At 39.3% G+C, this 21,214-nt stretch overlaps 1 protein-coding gene across 1 annotated transcript in view; it reads left to right on the top strand.

The window, feature by feature from the left end:
• LOC140187006 (uncharacterized) overlaps positions 1 to 21,214 on the top strand; it is a 98,270-nt gene that overhangs the window by 50,843 nt on the left and 26,213 nt on the right. The window contains exons 21-28 of the mRNA XM_072241867.1: positions 929 to 1,077; positions 1,830 to 1,968; positions 2,713 to 2,817; positions 2,956 to 3,141; positions 5,948 to 6,193; positions 6,956 to 7,112; positions 12,070 to 12,195; positions 13,626 to 13,764. Coding sequence (XP_072097968.1) covers positions 929 to 1,077; positions 1,830 to 1,968; positions 2,713 to 2,817; positions 2,956 to 3,141; positions 5,948 to 6,193; positions 6,956 to 7,112; positions 12,070 to 12,195; positions 13,626 to 13,764 — 1,247 coding nt within the window. The remainder of the gene's footprint in view (positions 1 to 928; positions 1,078 to 1,829; positions 1,969 to 2,712; positions 2,818 to 2,955; positions 3,142 to 5,947; positions 6,194 to 6,955; positions 7,113 to 12,069; positions 12,196 to 13,625; positions 13,765 to 21,214) is intronic.

Below are 21,214 nucleotides of genomic sequence, written 5' to 3'. Positions count from 1 at the left end.
CCATCTCGGATCGCAAGACCCTGCAGCAGATAGTGAGGTCAGCTGAGAAGATCATCGGGGTCTCTCTTCCCGCCATTACAGACATTTACACCACACGCTGCATCGTCAAAACAAACAGCATTATGAAGGACCTCACACACCCCTCATACAAACTCTTCTCCCTCCTGCCATCTGGCAAAAGGCACTAAAGCATTTGGGCTCTCACTACCAGTCTATGTTACAGTTTCTTCTCCCAAGCCATCAGACTCCTCAATACCCAGAGCCTGGACTGACACCAACCTACTGCCCTCTACTGTGCCTGTTGTCTTGTTTATTATTTATTGTAATGCCTGCACTGTTTTGTGCACTTTATGCAGTCCTGGGTAGGTCTGTAGTCTAGTGTAGTTTTGTGTTGTTCTACGTAGTTCAGTGTAGTTTTCGTATTGTTCATGTAGTACCATGGTCCTGAAAAACATTGTCTCATTTTTACTGTGTACCGTACCAGCAGTTATGGTCGAAATGACAATAAAATGTGACTTGACTTGACTTGAAATAAGTCCACTACTTCCATAGATATCTCCTTCAGTTTTCAACAGTGAACATTATTTGGTATTTATTTACTTTTGTGCCAATTGTATTTCCTTACTAATAGTAATTTTCTTTTGAACTTTAATTCATTTGGTTCATGTTTCCCTAACATTTTTAAGTTACCTGTGTTCTCTACTGTGAAGGCTAAAGCAAATATTTACTTAACCACTCTGCCATTTCCTGCTCTTCTATCCCATAGTGCAGTTTTTCATTACCAAATGTAGGGCACATACACACAACTTCATTCATCTTTTATCTGTCTTGAGTTTTATCTATCTATCTATCCATTTTTTATTAATTATTTTTTGATATTAAATAATTACTCTCAAGAAATAACTTTTATGTTTTCTTTTCATAACAGCCAGACAAGTGTGTACCTGAATGTATTTGTCCTGAAGGGAAAGCTGAAGATGACAATGGAAACTGTGTTTCCACTGAAAATTGCCCTTGTTTAGTAGAAGGAATCAGTTATGCCAAAGGAAAAGTTATTGAAAATGATTGCAAAAAATGGTGAGGTCCAAGAAATGGTAAAATTTATATATTTCATATTTTTTATTATTAATTTTTTATTGCAACACCAACAAATTACATTCAATAGAAGTTGCCAATTACATTTTGACTGTTTAATCCAGCTACCCTCCAACCTTCATCACCATCCCCCCTCCACCCCTCTCACCGCCCCATCCCTCTCCCCTCCACCAATCAACTGAATAGTAGTACATACACAGACAAAGCATTCCTATTTTAACAAAAGATCTTTTAAGTTAGATATCAAATTTGTCCACATTATGATTGTGTTTGGTCGTGCATCATTTACTCTTGCTGATGAAAGTTCCAGGTAAGAAATGTCCAAAAAGCTCTGAAGCCAGTGAGTATTTGAAATATCATGGGGAGGTTTCCAACGCTGGACTGCAATCTTCTTAGCTGCAGTCAGGCCTGCCAGCCAGATTTTGCGTGCTTTTTCCGTAAGAGAAAGGTGGGAGTCATCATTTAGAAGGTGTACAGCGGGGTCCATTGGTAATTGTACCCCTGTTAGTTCTGTAAGAGTACTGATAACCTTCCCCCACAAATCAAAAACCCCTGGACATTTCCATACAAAATGTATAAAAGAGCCAATGGCTCCATGGGGGCAAAATGAGCAATAAGGGTCAGGAACCAGTCCCAATTGATGTCTAATTCTTGGTGTTAAATATGCTCTATATTTCATATTTTAAAAAGTGCCTGATATTATGAAATAAGTTTCACCATTCTTTATATTGTAGCACTTGCCAAGGTGGAAGTTGGAATTGTACTAAGAAGTCATGTGCAAAGACCTGTCATGTTTATGGTGAAGGTCACTACATAACTTTTGATGATCTGCGATTCAAATTTGATGGTAGTTGTGAATATATGTTTGTTGGGGTAAGTTGAAATTACCAAATGTTTCATTTACTTTTCAGAGGAAATGATTAATATATTTACATTTTTACTTGTTGTGGTGACTGCTGAGAGGATCATCAGGGTCTCTGAGAGGAATTATCAGGAGCATTACATACACAGGGCCCCTAGTATTTGTTAATGATCCTTGCCATTTGTCCAACACTCTATTTGACCCCTTACCATCAGGCAAGAAGGTACAGTAGCATTAGGACAACTGTTAGGATGAGAAACAGCTTCTTCTCCTAGGTCGTAAGACTACTGAACTCCTAGCTATCACCCAGGTCTCATCATGTGTGAAGCACCAGTAGTGCTATACTTCTTACTTTCTAACTTGTGTTGTAAAAGCACCTTAGTAATTATTAATTTACTAGTGATAATATTGCTTTAAATGTTATGTATTTGAGTTATATGTACTGCGTTGTGCACCTTGTCTGGTGGAGCGTTGTTTCATTTGGCGATATACATGTGTACAGTTGAATGAGAATAAACTGAACTTGAACTTAAAAGAGATATTATAATACTTTTTCTCAGTACCTAACTAACAGCATGGCTCTTTGGAATTACTTTTCAATCTGACTGTATAACTAATCATGTTATTGGTTTAAAAGTGAAATTGTTTTGTATATTTTTCTCACCATATTGGTGTGACTGTTGTTATTAATCATTGAACTGTTCACAGGAATACAAGTTATACTCCATGTTTTTTTTAAATTATCTTTCACTCAGGACAACTGCAATGGAAAACATGGAACATTCCAAATACTTATAGAAAGTGTTCCTTGTTGTGAAAATGGAGTGACATGTGAAAGAAAGATTAAAATTATTAATCAGGTATATCTCCCAATTTACAGTTATTACTTAGCTCTGCTGCTGTCGTCAAAGAAGTTTTCAGAATGCAAAATTTATTTATGACTATCAATGATAAAAGTTACCATTGAGCATAACTTTGCCAAACTTGTGATTTTTTAGGGAGAAGTATTAATTTTGGAAGACGGAAAAGTAAAAGAGGCCATTGGAAATTCCAGTTTACGTTGCCTGGATTCCTATTCAGTTCACACCATTGGCCTTTATTTAAGCATTACATTTCCCAATGGAATCAATGTGATATGGGACAAACACACAAGGCTTTCAGTCACACTGGATCAACGCTGGATGGTAAATTGGGCTTTGAATTTAAGTGTACTCTTTTGTATAAGATTTATGATTTTTTTCTGAATTTAGACAAATGACATTTTGATGGTACACATATGAAGATGTGACAGGTAGGTTGTCAGCAATGCGATGCATATGCACTTGATTCAAAAAGACCACGTGAGAGAGCTAAACAAAAGCATTCTTCTTTGAGCCAAACCTCATCAGAATAATATTGACAGAGAACAAAACTATTATCATCTTAGAATATCATCAAATATGCACCAATTTTGGATTAGATGAATAGGGAATAGAGAAACAATGGTCAATCAAGTAACATAACTTCAGGAGTTGAATTCCAACCAACAAATGAAAAATTGTTTTCCTCATCATCCTTCATTGCCCTTTGAATTTCTCGGGTCATCAATGGGAAAATAACAGATCTTGAAAAAACACTGCTGAATTAGCCATAAGTTATTGTTTGTGTTTGATAAATTTCCACAGCTTGTTCAAGTGCAGAAATTTCGACTCACGGCTGTCACAAAGTTGATGAGCCCTTTTCCTCAGACTCTAGTCTATTTGCATAACTCTCTAACCAAAGAATTCTACCTGTTGAACTTTCTAAGAATTATAGGTGTTTCAACAAGATTGTCTTTCATTCTTCTGAGCTTCAGAAACAATGAATGTATTTTCTTCCATTTATCTTTCAAGGGATAAATCCAGAGAACACTCACTACCCTTCCTTTGTGGCAAGAATATCTTTCCTTAGGGAAACTATAACCTCTGCTCCTGTACGCTTTCACTAATAGTATGGATGATGATTGGAAGAATTGTTTGTTGTTTTACTCCAAATGACTCTTGTGGCCTGTTGAACCAGAGTACATAAATTTAAGGTGACAGTTAACAGTAGAGCTAAAGTACTGAGAAACCACAGGAAATTATCAAAATTCTTTTGGTCCTCACAATTAAAAAAGCCTACTTGTTTTCAGATTGTTGCAGATGAGAGTAATTATTTATAGGATGTTAATGGGTAGTAAGACATTTTATTACCTGTTTTGCCATTCACTTTAATCCAGCAACAAACTAGATCAAAACAGTGTTGTTTTCCCCCAGTTTACTTTCTCAAAGACATTGCCAGGTGTTGGAGTGGAGTTCCTGAGGCATTACTGACTACCCAGTACTATCAAGGACCCATTGTTCAAATATGATGCAAAAGAATGTGGTCAGTTGTTCTATATTCCAGTCCACTTCTGTCCTGTTAACCACATGCTATTTCTATGAATGGTTCTATTTAATGAGAACCTAGAATAATAGAAACGTACAACACAGAAACAGGTCTTTTCAACCCTCAATTCTAACCATGATTTCTAACTATGCTAATCCCATTTTCCTGCATTCTTCAATACCTTTCTCTCCAAGGACCTGTCCAAACATCTTCATGGTATCTGCCTCCACCATCTCTTCTGAGACATCGTTCCAGATATTCAATACTCTCTTTGTGAAAAACTTACTCCTCAGATGTCTTTTAAAATTTTCCCTTCTTTTCTTAAACCTGTACTCTCTAGTTCTAAACTCCCCTGCCTTGGGGAAAGATAAAGATGTTATCCATCTCATCTGTGCCCCTAATAATTTTATAAACCTGTATAAAATGGCTCTTCAACCTCCTGTGTTCTAATGAGAGACTATTTAACCTCTCCTTATAATTATAGCCTTTCATTCCAGGAAACATCTTGGTGAATCTTCTCTGCACTCTTTCTATTACCACCACAATTGACCAGAATTGTACACGGTACTTTAAATGTGGGCTAACCAATTGTCACATGACTTCTGAAGTCTTATCCTTCAGTGCTCTCTACTGTTGAGATCTACTCAATTGATCTTTTTCTCCAGCAACACATACAAAATGCTAGAGGAACTCATCAGTTTAGGCAGTTTCTATTGGAAATGAACAGACAATTGATGTTTCAGGCTGAGAGTTTGTTACAGGGAAGCGGGTTCATGGGTTTGGTAAGTGAGACAGAAGACACCAACCACAAGCAAGCACATCAACCATTAATCCACAGACTAACAATAAAATACTCGACCAAACATCCAAAGCAAATGTACACTCATCCATGCCAAAGCAAGCCACAAATACTTTGGCGCCAAACAGCCAACTACACCCCAAACTCAACAGGTACTTCATTTCATCCCCCCAAGTTGCACAACTACTAAGCTAAACATTCAACAGATACTTAACTAGGTGTGCACGTGAGCTCTTCTATATCTGCAGCATACTTTCCTAATGGCTGTAACATCAGTGTGAAGAAGAACCTATGGAGATAAAGGAAAAGTGAGCAAGTCTCTCGCATGTGTTATTCTTACACCCCTGAGGAGCCCAGAATCAGACACCGATGTCCTGGCAAGCAAGGCAACCAATGGGAAAGAGCTTCAGCATCCTTCAAATGGGCCAGTCAACAGTCAGTACTGTAGAAGCTGCTTTCGACCAGCAAGTAAATTAACCCTTCACATTACAGAGTTCTTCTGGCATTTTGTGTGTGTGTTGCTTTGGATTACCAGCATCTGCAGAATCTTTGGTGTTTATAATTATTCTCCCTGTCCTTTTACCTAATCCAGCAATGCTGTGGTGTAAGTTCTGGCATGCCAGCCGTGCTGAACTGACTTATTTCGTATGAACCAATGCAGATATAAACATAACCTGATTAAATGTTTTCAACATATACGCCTGAAAGGAGGAATATGTTAGCCTATTTAGTTTATTTGAATTGATTTTGAAATGCCTGATTAATATTTTAATAACATTTTGACTACTTTGTAACTTGTACAACAGGGCAACGTGTGTGGTCTCTGTGGAAACTTCAATGAGAAGACTGACGATGACCAAAGAACAAAATCTAACTCCGAAGCAAGTAATTCCATTGAGTTTGGTAACAGTTGGCAAACTACAGAATCATGTCCCAGTTCACTGAATCAAAGTTTTCCTTGTGAAGACAATCCATTTTGTGCTGTATGGGCAGAAAAGAAATGTTCCATTATTACAAATGCAGATGGAGTCTTTCGACAATGTCACAATAAGGTAAAACGCTGTCCTAAATTTACTCTTCACATTTTCACAATTTGTTCCTGCAGCTTATAGCTTTTACATAGTTTCTGTGAAAGTAAATTTCTGTTCATTAGCCATTCTCTAAGCATCACAGAGAGAAAGTGGAAGGCACTATCATAAGACATGGTGAAATAAGACATAATAAATTTAAGTGGCTTTTAGACAGGCATATAAAGATATGGGCCTTGAGCAAAAAGGATTAATGTAGATAGACAAAAAGGTTAACATGGATCTGGTGGGCCAAACTGCCTGTTCCTTGTGCAGTATGACTTTAATACTAAGATGATGGAAGTAGTCATCCACCCATTTCAGGTTCCCCTTCCATGATCTGCTCATTGACACACATACAAATACGTGATTTGGCACCAATATTTTCATTGTCTTTACAACCTAGCCATCTCTAACTGGAATAGAGGAGAGGACAAGGTAACAGATCTTAACATTAAGATAGCTTTATACTGAGTTTACTACTGCATGTGGTGGGCCAAGAATGGTCAAATGGGATATCTTCTGAAATCTAGATCTGTGCTGATTGGGAAATAAGGAGGTCATATTGAATAGAGGCCAATCGCTGCCAGCCCAGGAGTTCTTTGGAAAATTTCCTCAGTGTATATTCTACCCAAATCATCTCCTGTGCGTCTGTGAACAAAAGTAGTATTAAGGTTGTTCTTCACATTTAAAACAAATATTTTTTAAAGTATCGATTTGGTCTCTGATTTTCTGACACTTTAACAGGTTGACCCTGAACCATACTATGCAGCTTGTCTTGAGGAAGCGTGTGCATGTGATAAGGAGGGGAAGTATCTGGGTTTTTGTACTGCTGTAGCAGTGTATGCAGAGGCTTGCAATCAAGCTGATGTTTGTATTCGCTGGAGAACACCTGAACGATGTCGTAAGTCTATTAGTTTCACAGAAATTTTAATTTAAACTACAATAAAACTCCACTATTCCTCCATCCATTCTGAAATTCCAAGGGTTCAGCATCTGTCTCATCAGCTAATGTTTGTCCATTTGTCATATTTCACCTTCTGTGCTTCTTTCCATTCATCCTGTCCTATTTCCTATGATCCACATCATCCACACACTGTGGCCTTCCCACAATGCTTCTCATGCACTAGACTCTGTTTCCACACTTCCCATCCACACATTGGGTTTTGGTTCCCTTTCTCATGTTCATTCATCAAGTTCCTAGTTCATATATTTTCTTTGAACTCCTCTGGGTCTGAGGGCTACAATCCCTTGGGTCAACTTCCCATGCTCTTTTAAAATTTATTGGGTCCACTGAAAAATCATTTTATAACATCTTAAAAAAGAAATAATAGTGTATTGTATAAATAAAATACTTCCAATGGCACAGAAAATCTGCTAATTTGTCAAGACCAAAGTCTTTGAGGTGCTGGATTAATGGAAGCTTACTATATTCTATACTTGCAGGAAAGCTTTTTGGATTAAGTTGAAGTTACATAGTTCACTGAAGATGAATACTTATGGTTAAACTGATCACATAATAGTAATTTCTGATACTTACTTTTATAACACTGATTTAGTTTACTAGTACATGCTAAGAAAGCAAATCTGGAAGTCCGAAACTTGTTGACACACTGTGAATTTGCTGCAAAGATGGTTTCCTTATAGTATTCAGCAGCAGTTCCCTAATAGTTATGTTGGGAAATCTGGCTCCTGATCTTCTTCCACTTTAGATCTGGTGCAGAGACAGTGAGTCCATTCATAAGGCATAAGCCCATGAGACACAGGAGCAGAATTAGGCCATTTGGCCTATCGAATATGTTCTGCATAGTTGTGGCTGATTTATTATCCCCATTTTCCTGCCTTCTCCTCGTAATCTCTGAAACCCTTACTTATCAATAACCTATGCTTTTTATATACCCAATGACTTGACTTCCACAGCCATGTGTGGCAATAAATTCTACAGATTCACCATGCATTGAATAAATAATTTCTTCCCCATCTCTGTTCTAAAGGGATGTCCTTGTATTCTAAGACTGCTGTCTCTGGTCCTAGACTCCCCCTCTATTGGAAACATCCTGTCAACGCCAACTCTCTCTATACCTATCAGTACCTGATAAGAGATCCCTCCTCATTCTTCTAAACTCCAGCAGGTACAGGCCCAGAACTATCAAACACTCCTCATATATTAACCATTGCATTCTCAAGATCATTCTGGTGCGCTTTCCAGAAAGTGCCATAAAGGTTTTAAAACAAAAAGTTCATAACATTTTAAAAGTTCTTTCCCACGGGCAGTTAATCAGATCAACTATTCTAGTAACCCCTCCCACCTCTATGTATGACCTCATTCACTGTACTGCACTGTAAGCATTTTAAAACACTTTTTATACGCTGTTTACATTTAAAATACATAATGGTATACATGTATTTTGCACATTTTATTCCGAATCTGTACTTCCAACTTTATTTTTATAAATATATTTGCTCTAGATAATTTGTTAGATGCTGTTTTGTTGTATGTTGGGCCAACACACCACAGAAAATTCCTAATACATATAAATATATATGGTGAATTAAGTCGTTCCTTGATCGTTGATCCTCTGGACTCTCTCTAATACAAACACATCATTTCTTAGATTAAGAGCCCAAAACCACTTACAATACTCCAAATGGACTGATGGACCAATGCCTCAGCATTACATCCTTGCTTGCTTTTATACTGTATTCAAGTCCTCTTAAAATGAATGCTAACATTTCATTGTTCCTGCAAGTAGCCTTTAGGGAATCCTGAACTGAGGCTCCCAAGTCAGAAACAGAATCAGAATCAGGTTTATTAGTGCTGACATATGTCATTAATTCTTTTAGTGTCAGCTATACAATGTAGTAGATAAATTATAATTAAATGATTATTAAAATTAACTAAGTTGTGCAAAAATAGTGAAGTAGTGTACCTGGGTTCATTGGCCATTTAAAAATCTATGTCGGAGGGGAAGAAGCTATTCCTAGGATATTGAGTGCATGTCTTCAGGCTTCTGTACCTTCCCTTTTTTGATAGTAATTAGAAGAGGGCATGTCCTGGGTGGAGTGGGTCTTTAAAGATGTATGCTGCCGTTTTAAGGCATCACCTTTTGAAGATGTACTTGACAGTGGGGAGGCTAGAGCCCATGATGGAGCTGGCTGATTATGCAACCCTCTGCAGCTTTTTTCAACCAGCGCTGTGACCCTTCCATATCAAGCGGTGATGCAACCAGTTAGAATGCTCTCCATGGTACATCTGTAGAAATTTGCTAATCATTGGTGACATACCAAATGTCCTCATATTTCTAATGAATTATAGTCACTAGAGTGCCATTTTCATAATTACATCAAAATGATGAATCCAGGATAGATTTTCAGAGATGTTAGTGTCCAGGAACTTGAAATTACTCACCCTTTCCATTGCTTACCTCTTGATTGGCGTATGTTCTCTTGTCTTCCCTTTCCTGAAGTTCAGAATGAATTATTTGATTTTACTGATTTTGAGTGAAAGGTGGTTGTTGCAAGACAACTCAACCAGCCAATCTAACTCATTCTTGTACGCCTCCTCATCACTATCAGAGATTATGTCAACAACAGTTGTGTCATTGGCAAATTTATACATAGTGTTTGCATTGTGCGTAGTCACACGGAGAGTGGAGAGAGGGTAGAGCAGCGGGCTAAGCACATGCCCTTGAGGTGCGTTGGAGCGCCAGTTTTGATGGTCAGAGAGGAGGAGATGTTATTTCTGATCCACACTGACTGTTCTCTCCAGATAAGGAAGTCAAGAATTCAGTTGCAGAGGGAGATACCGAGTCCCAGGTTTTGAAGTTTATTGATTAGTACTAAGGGAAGATGGTGTTGAACATTGAGATGTAATCAATAAACAGCAGCCTGATGTAGGTATTGCTGTTGTCCAAGTGTTCCAAGGCCAAGTGGAGAGCCAGTGAGATTGCATCAGCTGTAAACCTATTGTGGTGTAGGCGAATTGCAGTGAGTCCAGTTCCTTGTTTAGGCAGGAGTTAATTCTGGCCATGCTATGCCTCACAAAGCACTTCATCATACTGGATGTGAGTCCAACTGGACAAAAGTTGTTGAGGCAGCTCATTCTGCTTTTCTTGGGCATTGGTATGATTAGTGCCCTTTTGAAGCAGGTAGGAAACTGAAAGACTAAAAATATGCTTGAACACTCCAACTGGTTGGTTGGCACTTTGCACCTTCAATTTCTGAATTTGCTCCCTGTTTAGAAACTAGTAATTTCTTCTAACATAGTGCATGATCTTACACTCCCCTACACTGTATTCCATCTGCTACTTCTTTACCCCTTCTCCTAATCTGTTCAGGATGTTTTGCAGACTCTTTGCTTTCTCAACACTGCCTGCATGTCATCTATCCTTTTATCATCCACAAACTTGGCCACCATGCCATCAATTCCATCATCCAGGTCACTGACATATAATGTGAAAAGAAGCAAAGAAACTGTCCCAAAACCAATCCCTGAGGAACACTACCGGTCACTAGCAGCCTACCAGAAAAGGTCCCCATTTTCCTCACTCTTTGCCTCCTGTCAGTCAGCCAATCTATCCATGCTAGTATCTTTCCTATAATCCCATGGCTCTTATGTGTGGCACCTTGTCAAAAGCCTTCTGAAAATCCAAGTAAGCAACATCCACTAACTCTCCCTTATCTATCCTGCCTGTTATTTATGAAAAGAATTCCAACAGATTTATCAGGCAAGATTTCCTTGAAAGCAAGGGTCCCCAACCTTTTGCGCACCGTGGACCGGTTTAATATTGTCGATATTCTTGTGGACCGGCCGACCAGGGGGTGGGGGTGGTGTTCACGTTCAACAGAGCATGACAGGGAATGAGGAAAGATGCAGCTCACTCATATCAGTTCATATCGCCAAATCATATCATTTCCTTGCGGCCCGGTAGCACATGCTTGTGGCCCGATGGTTGGGGACCACTGCTCTAAAGGAAACAATGCTGACTTTGGCTTATCTTATCATATACCTCCATGTACCCAGGAACCTCATGTTTAATAATGGTCTCACCAACCATTGAAGTCAGGCTAAATGACTTAAAATTTCCTGTCTTTTGCTTTCCTCCTTTCTTAAAGAGTGGAGTGACACTTGCAATTTTTGAGTCCTCTGGAACTATTTCAGAATCTAGTGAATCTTGAAAATCACTTGCCTGGAGAGGACTGTTTGCAAAGTGTATAACGAAGGATAAGTTTATATTGAATTAATTATGCTTGTGTAAATGTTTCTAATTGTTTAAAAGTGTTCTTGTGTGTTTTCATTTTTAAAGTTTTAATTTGTTAGATTTATTTTCTGTTGTCCCAGCCATGTGATGGCATTATAAAGCTCAGGTAGTCACCAAGTTGGAGCAAGATGTCTTTAGCCAGTAAAGCTAAAAGATTTTTGTTAAATTGACATATAACTCTTTTCCGTCTTGTTTTACGGTGGTTGGCACCCAGCTTTATGGTGCATTACCGCCACCACCATATAAGTCATTAACTAGTGTAGATACCCTACTGCTGGTGGCAAATTTTTGGAACTGATATATTTTAAAATACCTCTTTAAAGTATGTTCTCTTACCATCCCTATGTGTGTGTGATGCTTGGAATGCTGAATGTTTTGTATCAGACTCTTGGACTGGGGCGTTTAGTTTTAATTTACATTAGCTGGTACACAGACCTGCACCTTGAGACAGATTACATGGCAAGGTCTTGAAAAAGTGGTAACTATTTCCATTCTATTTCAATGTTGTTTGGATTATACATAAATCAAACCTTTTTAATCACTTGGTGGTGAATAAATTACTGACAATAATGTACTAACTCCTTTCATTTTACATTGCAGCTGTATACTGTGACTACTACAATGGCAACAATGAATGTACCTGGCACTACCAGCCATGTGGAACATTAACTGCTAAAACATGTTCTGATCATTCAGTTCGAAGAAAACTTTCTGCACGTCTTGAAGGTGGGCTTATTTCATAATTTTACTATAGTTTAGATGTTTTGGAGGAATTCTACTTGTTTCCTATATGTTTGCGCTGCTTTTAACCAAACTTTTAACCTGGTTTTCCGATACTGCTAATATTTCACTGCTAAGTCACATACAAGAAGGTTTGAGGTTCAGTATCTTGTTACGATGTTACATTAGTTCAGATCAGCATTGAGGGGAATAGGCATTGATTTAACTCTCTGTTGTTTTTTACATGGATTGGTCATTCATGGTTTCCGTTCATGAATTATGTTAGTTCTTTTTCTGGGAATGTTGGGAAGTTGAAATTTATTGCTAATTCTTTCTTCTACTAATGCATATTTAGAATTAATCAGACAAGGAAACAGCCTGAAGTGTAGGCCAGATTGGTGTAATGAAAGCCAGAACCTTTTTTTGGCTGAAGCAGTTCAGCTTTATTAAAATAAAATCCATGAAAGAAAGATAGGGACAGAATTAACATTAGAAATAGGAGTAAATCAGAAAATCTGCTCAGTGTATCACTAATCCATGAACAACTGGGCTCTGTTGTGACACTAGCAAGGAAGGACAATCTTTCTCAATTCTCAGAACGGGATATCTGCTCTTCAAGCTTCTACCCAGATAATGTGGCATTTCCAGCAAACCAATTAAAGTGAGATAAAAAAAAGCCACAAGGGAGAGAAGGATAGCATGCAAATCAAACATATAAATGAGAATTGCTTAATTTTCTGGTTTAGATGTGCTTCCTTGTGTATTCCTGTTTTAATATATTTAATTTCTTTGTAAAATACTTCTTAAAGTAAGTAGTATTTTCAAATAGGTTTATACTATCTGTACTGGCAATATGGTCAGTGTTATTGACCATTCTTAATTGCCTTTGAGAAGGTTACTTGAACCACTGCAGTCCTGCTGGTGAAGTTACTGCCACAGTGCTGTTGAGAAACAAGTTCCAGCAATATAAGTTAGGATGGTATGCAACTTGGAAGAAACCTGAGTGTAGTGGTTCATGAACCTGCTTTCCTTATCCTTCTTGACTGTAAATTATATATTTTGGGAGGTGTAGTCAGAATAACTGAGACAGAGACCTACAATACATATTGGAAGATGTTACAAACTGCAGCCATTCAGTCAGGGGTGATGGGAATGCATGTGGCAGGGTGCCAGCTAAGCAGGTTTTTTTTTTGTCCTGGAAATTGCCATATTACTTAGGAGATGAGTCATTTGCCACAGTATACCAAACTTCTATCCTGCTCGTGTAACCTCAGTATTTATGTGACTGGTCTAGTTAAGTTTCATTTTTCATTCCAAGAGTCCAGCCAGTAAATTAAGTACTGTGGTATAATTATATAAAACCACAAATTAATCTATTTATAATCTACTAATAAATGTTTAACATTGACTAAATTTAATTTTTTTGTATTGATTAGGCTGCTATCCAAAGTGCCCTGAGACGGCTCCTTATCTGGATGAAAATAACATGAAATGTGTCAATCTAGAAGAGTGTACCTGTTACTACAATGGTCAAATATATAATCCAAATGATACCATAACTGATTGTGAACACTGGTAAGGTACTTTCATAGTTATTAATCTGAAAGGAAATTAATTATATTTGTTGGGATGTCCAAAGCAAAGCAATTTTTTCCCAGGTGTATTAGAATGTATTAGAAGGCAGAACCTAGATGTACATCAAGTATTGCTGGATGAACATGTCTGGATAAGAAGAATGTGATGATATATTAATAGGTTAAATTAAGGAAATGCATTGGAAAGAAATTACGATGCCCCAAAAATTTGCCTGAATACCCTGCTTCTGTGCAGAAAATACTGCTTAACATAGTGTTAAAGTTGAAAGTTGTCTGTTCTTATCAGAAATACTTTAAAATTAAAAATCCATGTACTCCAAACAGACATTCATTAAGAATACTGGAAGTAACTTGGTGATCTTACATTCTCACTATTAGAGTTAAATTGGGGGTCTATAATGAAGGAGTAAGTTGAATTTTAAGATCTTTCATGAAAATTAGGGTTTCATGGAAACTGTTAGCTTGTAGTGGGTTGGAGGGCTTTGGTCATGATTTGCTCCAAATTGATAAAAGGTTATGGATTATTTTTTTAATCTAAATGCCTTACCAAGTTCAAACTTCTGTCACTGACATGGGAACCAGGGAGATTTCTTTTCACAAATTGTCACGTTAGTTAAAAGTCATGTCTTCAATCTTCAACATGAAGTATCACCTTCTTTGTATTGCCTTGAAAATTTTTCATTTATACCTTTATCTTTCTGCCTGAGTTCTTTTTTATCTTTTGGGTATTTGTTTACTATTTCTGAAGAATACATCCGCTGCGTGGTTTAAGCTTTTACTAAGGGTCCATAAAACTGGCCCATAAAAGTCAGACTGGTTTGGCAGTAGACAGCATATTTCTTATGTAATCATGACTACCTGTAAAATAGCAAAAACAATGTTTCCATGAACTAAAACTGAAATAACTGAAGTTATCAATAAACATTAAGCTAGGTAGAGTATGTCAAACTAATATAAAGCAACATATAGCAATGCAAGCACAGTGTCCATCTACATAACCAAAGCATCAAAACTGCTTTGGACAGATGTCTCTAATATGTGAAAGTTTTCTAACTTCACTCATGAGATGCAAATGAAAGAAATAAACAGTCAGCTCACAAAACACATCAGTGTGCAATGTCTGCTTTCTCGCTGTAAACTTGTACAGCTCTTTCATGTGCATTGACTCCACTAAGAAACTTTACTTTTGTCTTATAAGACATGAAGGTGTAAGCAATATTTACAGATGAGTTATAAGATTAATAATATTAGTACACAATAATAGTTTCTTTTGGTTTGCACCCTTAGCTCCCAAATCATGCTTAGCCCATCGATGACAATTTGTTTCCATCGCCCGCTGAAGTCGCTGGTATTTCTTCAGCAGTTTGATCGAGGCACGACTGCGCAAGCGCGTGGACATCAGCTAGTTAGAACAGCGAGAAGAGTTTGAAAGGAGACACTGTATAAGCGAACATTGAGTAAAGGAAGACAGAGTAGGAGGGCTTTTGTTTAACGGGGCTTCGGTGATAGCGGGTCGAAGCGGGGTAAGTTGCCTGTGTAGAGTACAGACAGGGAGTATGTGTGTGAGGCCGGTATTCTGTGCTCAGTGTCGGATGTGAGAAGTCCTGGAGACTCCCAGCCTCCTGGGCGGCCATATCTGCGCCACGTGCGTTGAGCTGCAGCTCCTTAAGGACCATGTTAAGGGAACTGGAGATGCAGCTCGTTGACCTTCATCTGGTCAGGGAGAGTGAGGAAGCAATAGATAGGAGCTATAGGCAGGTGGTCACACCGGGGCCTCAGGAGACAGTCAAGTGAGTAACAGTCAGGAGAGGGAAGGGTAGGAATCAGATGCTAAAGAGTACCCCTGTGGCTGTCCCCCTTAACAATAAGTACTCCTGCTTGAGCACTGTTGGGGGGGGGAACGGCCTACCTTGGGGAAGCAACAGTGGCCATGCCTCTGGCAGAGAGTCTGGCTCTGTGGCTCAGAAGGGTAGGGAAAGGAAGAGAATGGCAGCAGTGACAGGGGACTCTATAGTTAGGAGGTCAGACAGGCGATTCTGTGGATGCAGGAAAGAAGCATGGATGGTAGTTTGCCTCCCAGGTGCCAGGGTCCAGGATGTTTCTGATCGTGTCCACGATATCCTGAAGTGGGAAGGAGAACAGCCAGAGGTCGTGGTATATATTGGTACCAATGACATAGGTAGGAAAAGGGAGGAGGTTTTGAAAACAGACTACAGGGAGTTAGGAAGGAAGTTGAGAAGCAGGACCTCAAAGGTAATAATTTCGTGATTACTGACTGTGCCACGTGACAGTGAGCATAGGAATAGAATGAGGTGGAGCATAAATATATGGCTGAGGGATTGGAGCAGGGATCAGGGATTCAGATTTCTGGATCATTGGGACCTCTTTTGGGGCAGGTGTAACCTGTACAAGAAAGGACGGGTTGCATGTGAATCCCAGGAGGATCAATATCCTGGCAGGGAGGTTTGCTAAGACTACTGGGGAGAGTTTAAACTGGAATTGCTGGGGGGTGGGAACTAAACTCAAGAGGCGGTTGGCTCACAAATAGAAAAAGCTTGAGACAGTGCGAGAGGAAGGATAGTCAGGCAATAGAGAAGGGACGCACTCAGCCCGATGGTTTGAGGTGTGCCTATTTTAATGCAAGGAGTATTATGAACAAAGCGGATGAGCTTAGAGCATGGATCAGTACTTGGAGCTATGATGTGGTGGCCATTAAAGACTTGGATAGCTCAGGGGCAGGAATGGTTACTTCGAGTGTCAGGCTTTAGATGTTTTAGCAAGGACAGGGAGGAAGACAAAAATGGTGGGGACATGGCACTGTTGATCAGAGATAGTATCACAGCTGCAGAAGAGGAGGAAGTCATGGAAGGATTGTCTATGGAGTTCCTGTGGGTCAAAGTTAGGAACAGGAAGTGGTCAATAACTCTACTGGTTGTTTTTTATAGACCACCCAATAGTAACAGGGACATTGAGGAGCAGATAGGGAGACAGATTCTGGAAAAGTGTAATAATAACAGGATTGTCGTGGTGTGAGATTTTAATTTCCCAAATATCGATTGGCATCTCCCTAGAGCAAGGGGCTTAGATGGGGTGGAGTTTGTTAGGTATGTTCAGGAAGGTTTCTTGATCCAATATGTAGATAAGCCTGCAAAAAGAGAGGCTATACTTGATCTGGTATTGGGAAATGAACCTGGTCAAGTGTCAGATCTCTCGGTGGGAGAGCATTTTGGAGATAGTGATCACAATTCTATCTCCTTTATCATAGCATTGGAGAATGATAGGAACAGACAAGTTAGGAAAGCGTTTACTTGGAGTAAGGGGAAATATGAGGCTATCAGGCAGGAATTTGGAAGCATAAATTGGGAACAGATGTTCTCAGGGAAATGTATGGAAGAAATGTGGCAAATGTTTCAGGGGATATTTGTGTGGAGAACTGCATAGGTATGTTCCAATGAGACAGGGAAAGGATGGTAGGGTACAGGAAGTGTGGTGTACAAAGGCTATTGGGAAAAGAAAAGAAAAGCCTACGAAAGGTTCAAAAAACTAGGTAACGATAGAGGTCTAGAAGATTATAAGGCTAGCAGGAAGGAGCTTAAAAATGACAGTAGGAGAGCCAGAAAGGACCATGAGAAGGGCTTGGTGGACAGAATTAAAGAAAACCCCAATGTATTCTACAAGTATGTGAAGAGCAAGAGGATAAGATGTGACAGAATAGGACCAATCAAGTGTGACAGTGGAAAGGTGTGTATGGAGCCAGAGCAGATAGCAGAGGTACTTAATGAATACTTTGCTTCAGTATTCACTATGGAAAAGAACCTTGGTGATTGTAGGGATGACTTACAGCATCCTGAAAAGCTTGAGCATGTAGATATTAAGAAAGAGGATGTGCTGAAGCTTTTCGAAAGCATTGTTGGATAAATCACTGGGACTGGACGAGATGTACCCCAGGCTACTGTGGGAGGTGAGGGAGAGATTGTTGAGCCTCTGGCAATGGTCTTTGCATCATCAATGGGGATGGGAGATGTTCTGGAGGATTGGAGGGTTGTGGATGTTGTTCCCTTATTCATGGTCCTGGAGGAACATGGTTTCATTTTTATTGTGTACTATACCAGCAGTTATGGTTGAAATAACCATAAAAGCGACATGACATGAAGAAAGGGAGTAAAGATAGCGGAGAGGCATAATATGATTAGGAATAGTCAGCATGGCTTTGTCAAAGGCAGGTCATGCCTTACGAGCCTAATGATTTTTTTGAGAAAGTGACTAAACACATTGATAAATGTAGAACAGTAGGTGTAGTGTATATGGATTTCAGCAAGGCATTTGATAAGGTACGCCATGCAAGGCTTATTGAGAAAGTAAGGAGGCATGGGATCCAAGGGGACATTGATTTGTGGATCCAGGACTGGCTTGCCCACAGAAGTCAAAGAGTGGTTGTAGATGGGTCATATTCTGCATGGAGGTCAGTGACCAGTGGTGTGCCTCAGGGATCTGTTCTGGGACCCCTACTCTTTGTGATTTTTATAAATGACCTGGATGTGGAAGTGGAGGGATGGTTTAGTAAATTTGCTGATGCCACAAAGATTGGGGGTGTTTTGGATAGTGTGGAGGACTGTCAGAAGTTACAGCGGAATATCGGTAGGATGCAAAACTGGGCTGAGAAATGGCAGATGAAGTTCAACCCATATAAGTGTGAGGTGATTCATTTTGGTAGGTCGAATATGATGGCAGAATATAGTATTAATGGCGAGACTCTTGGCAGTGTGGAGGATCAGAGGGATCTTGGGGTCAGATTCTATAGGACACTCAAAGCTGCTAACAGGTTGACTCTGTGGTTAAGAAGGCATACGGTGCATTGGCCTTCATCAATCATGGAATTGAATTTAGGAGCTGAGAGTAATGTTGCAGCTACAGTTGAAGTCAGAAGTTTACATACACCTTAGCCAAATACATTTAAACTCAGTTTTCCGCAATTTCTGACATTTAATCCTGGAAAACATTCCCTATTTTCGGTCAGTTAGGATCACTACTTTATTTTAAGAATGTGAAATATTAGAATAATAGTAGAGAGAATGATTTACTTCAACTTTCATTTCTTTCATCACTTTCCCAGTGGGTCTGAAGTTTACATATACTTTGTTAGTATTTGGTAGCATTGCCTTTAAATTGTTTAACTTGGGTCAAACATTTTGGGTAGCTTTCCACAAGCTTCTCACAGTATGTTGCTGGAATTTTTTTCCATTCCTCCAGACAGAACTGGTGTAACTGAGTCAGGTTTGTAGGCCTCCTTGCTCACACGCGCTTTTTCAATTCTGCCCACAAATTTTTTATCGGATTGAGGTCAGAAAATGATGTCAAGTTTGGTTCATCCTTGGGAGCAATTTCCAAACGCCTGAAGGTACCACATTCATCTGTACAAGCAATAGTACACAAGTATAAACACCATAGGAACACGTAGCCGTCATACCGCTCAGGAAGGAGACGCATTCTGTCTCCTAGAGATGAACGTACTTTGGTGCGAGAAGTGCAAATCAATCCCAGAACAACAGCAAAGGACCTTGTGAAGATGCTGGAGGAAACAGGTAGACAAGTACCTATATCTACAGTAAAACGAGTCCTATATCGACATAACCTGAAAGGCTGCTCAGCAAGGAAGAAGCCACTGCTCCAAAACTGCCATAAAAAGTCAGACTACAGTTTGCAAGTGCACATGGGGACAAAGATCTTACTTTTCGGAGAAATGTCCTCTGGTCTGATGAAACAAAAATGGAACTGTTTGGCCATAATGACCATCGTTATGTTTGGAGGAAAAAGGATGAGGCTAGAAAGCTGAAGAACACCATCCCAACCATGAAGCATGGGGGTGGCAACATCATGTTGTGGGGGTGCTTTGCTGCAGGAGGGACTGGTGCACTTCACAAAATAGATAGCATCATGAGGAAGGAAAATTATGTGTATATATTGAAGCAACATCTCAAGATATCAGCCAGGAAGTTAAAGCTCGGTCGCAAATGGGTCTTCCAAGTGGACAATGTCCCCAAGCATACCTCCAAAGTTATGGCAAAATTTCTTAAGGACAACAAAGTCAAGGTATTGGAGTGGCCATCACAAAGCCCTGACTTCAATCCGATAGAAAATTTGTGGGCAGAACTGAAAAAGCGCATGTGAACAAGGAGGCCTAAAATCCTGACTCAGTTACACCAGTTCTGTCTGGAGGAATGGAACAAAATTCCAGCAACTTACTGTGAGAAGCTTGTGGAAGGCTATCAAAATGTTTGAGCCAAGTTAAACAATTTAAAGGCAATGCTACCAAATACTAACAAAGTGTATGTAAACTTCTGACCCACTAGGAAAGTGATGAAAGAAATAAAAGCTGAAATAAATCATTCTCTCTACTATTATTCTGACATTTCACATTCTTAAAATAAAGTAATGATCCTAACTAATAGGGAATGTTTTCTAGGTTTAAATGTCAAGAATTGTGAAAAACTGAGTTTAAATGTATTTGGCTAAGGTGTAAGTAAACTTCTGACTTCAACTGTATGCAGGACCCTGGTCAGACCCCACTTGGAGTACTGTGCTCATTTCTGGTCGCCTCACTACAGGAAGGATGTGGAAACCATAGAAAAGGTGCAGAGGAGATTTACAAGGATGTTGCCTGGACTGGGGATCATGCCTTATGAGAATAGGTTGAGTGAGCTTGGCCTTTTCTCTTTGGAGTGACGAAGGATGAGAGGTGACCCAATAGTGGTGTATAAGGTAATGAGAGGCATTGATTATGTGGCTAGTCAGAGGCTTTTCCCAAGGCTGAAGTGGCTAGCAGGGGAGGGCACAGTTTTAAGGTGTTTGGAAGTAGGTACAGAGATGTCAGGGGTAAGTTTTTTATGCAGAGAGTGGTAAGTGCATGGAGTGAGCTGCCAGCAATGGTGGTGGAGGCGGATACGATAGGGTCTTTTAAGAAACTCCTGGATAGGTAATTGGAACTTAGAAAAATAGAGGGCTATGGGTAACCCTAGGTAATTTCTAAGGTAAGGACATGTTCGGCACAGCTTTGTGGGCTGAAGGGCCTGTATTGTGCTGGAGGTTTTCTGTGTTTCTATGTATGACTGAAAGTCAATGTCTCTGTAATCCATTGTATCCACTGTACAGGTGATTCACCTATACAGCTTCACAAGAGCTTTGTTAGTCAGCCTTGCCTGTTTCCACCTCTCACGACAGGGGTGTAGGGTTGGACTTCTAGGGGCAGTTAAAATGAGTAAATGTATGACTACTGTCATTAGCAGATTCACTCTGTTTGTTTTGAATGTGCAATAATTAAAATGTTCCACAACATTATAACTAAGAACATGAACAGAATAATATATCCTCTCATTTTAACATTAATATCCTACTTGAAATTGTTTTTTATTATCTTGAATTAAAAATTGCAG

Source organism: Mobula birostris, chromosome 23 (assembly GCF_030028105.1).
Source record: "Mobula birostris isolate sMobBir1 chromosome 23, sMobBir1.hap1, whole genome shotgun sequence".
Lineage (NCBI taxonomy): Eukaryota > Metazoa > Chordata > Chondrichthyes > Myliobatiformes > Myliobatidae > Mobula > Mobula birostris.
Note: the sequence above shows the minus strand (reverse complement) of the source record. Positions and strands in the feature narration are given on the sequence as shown.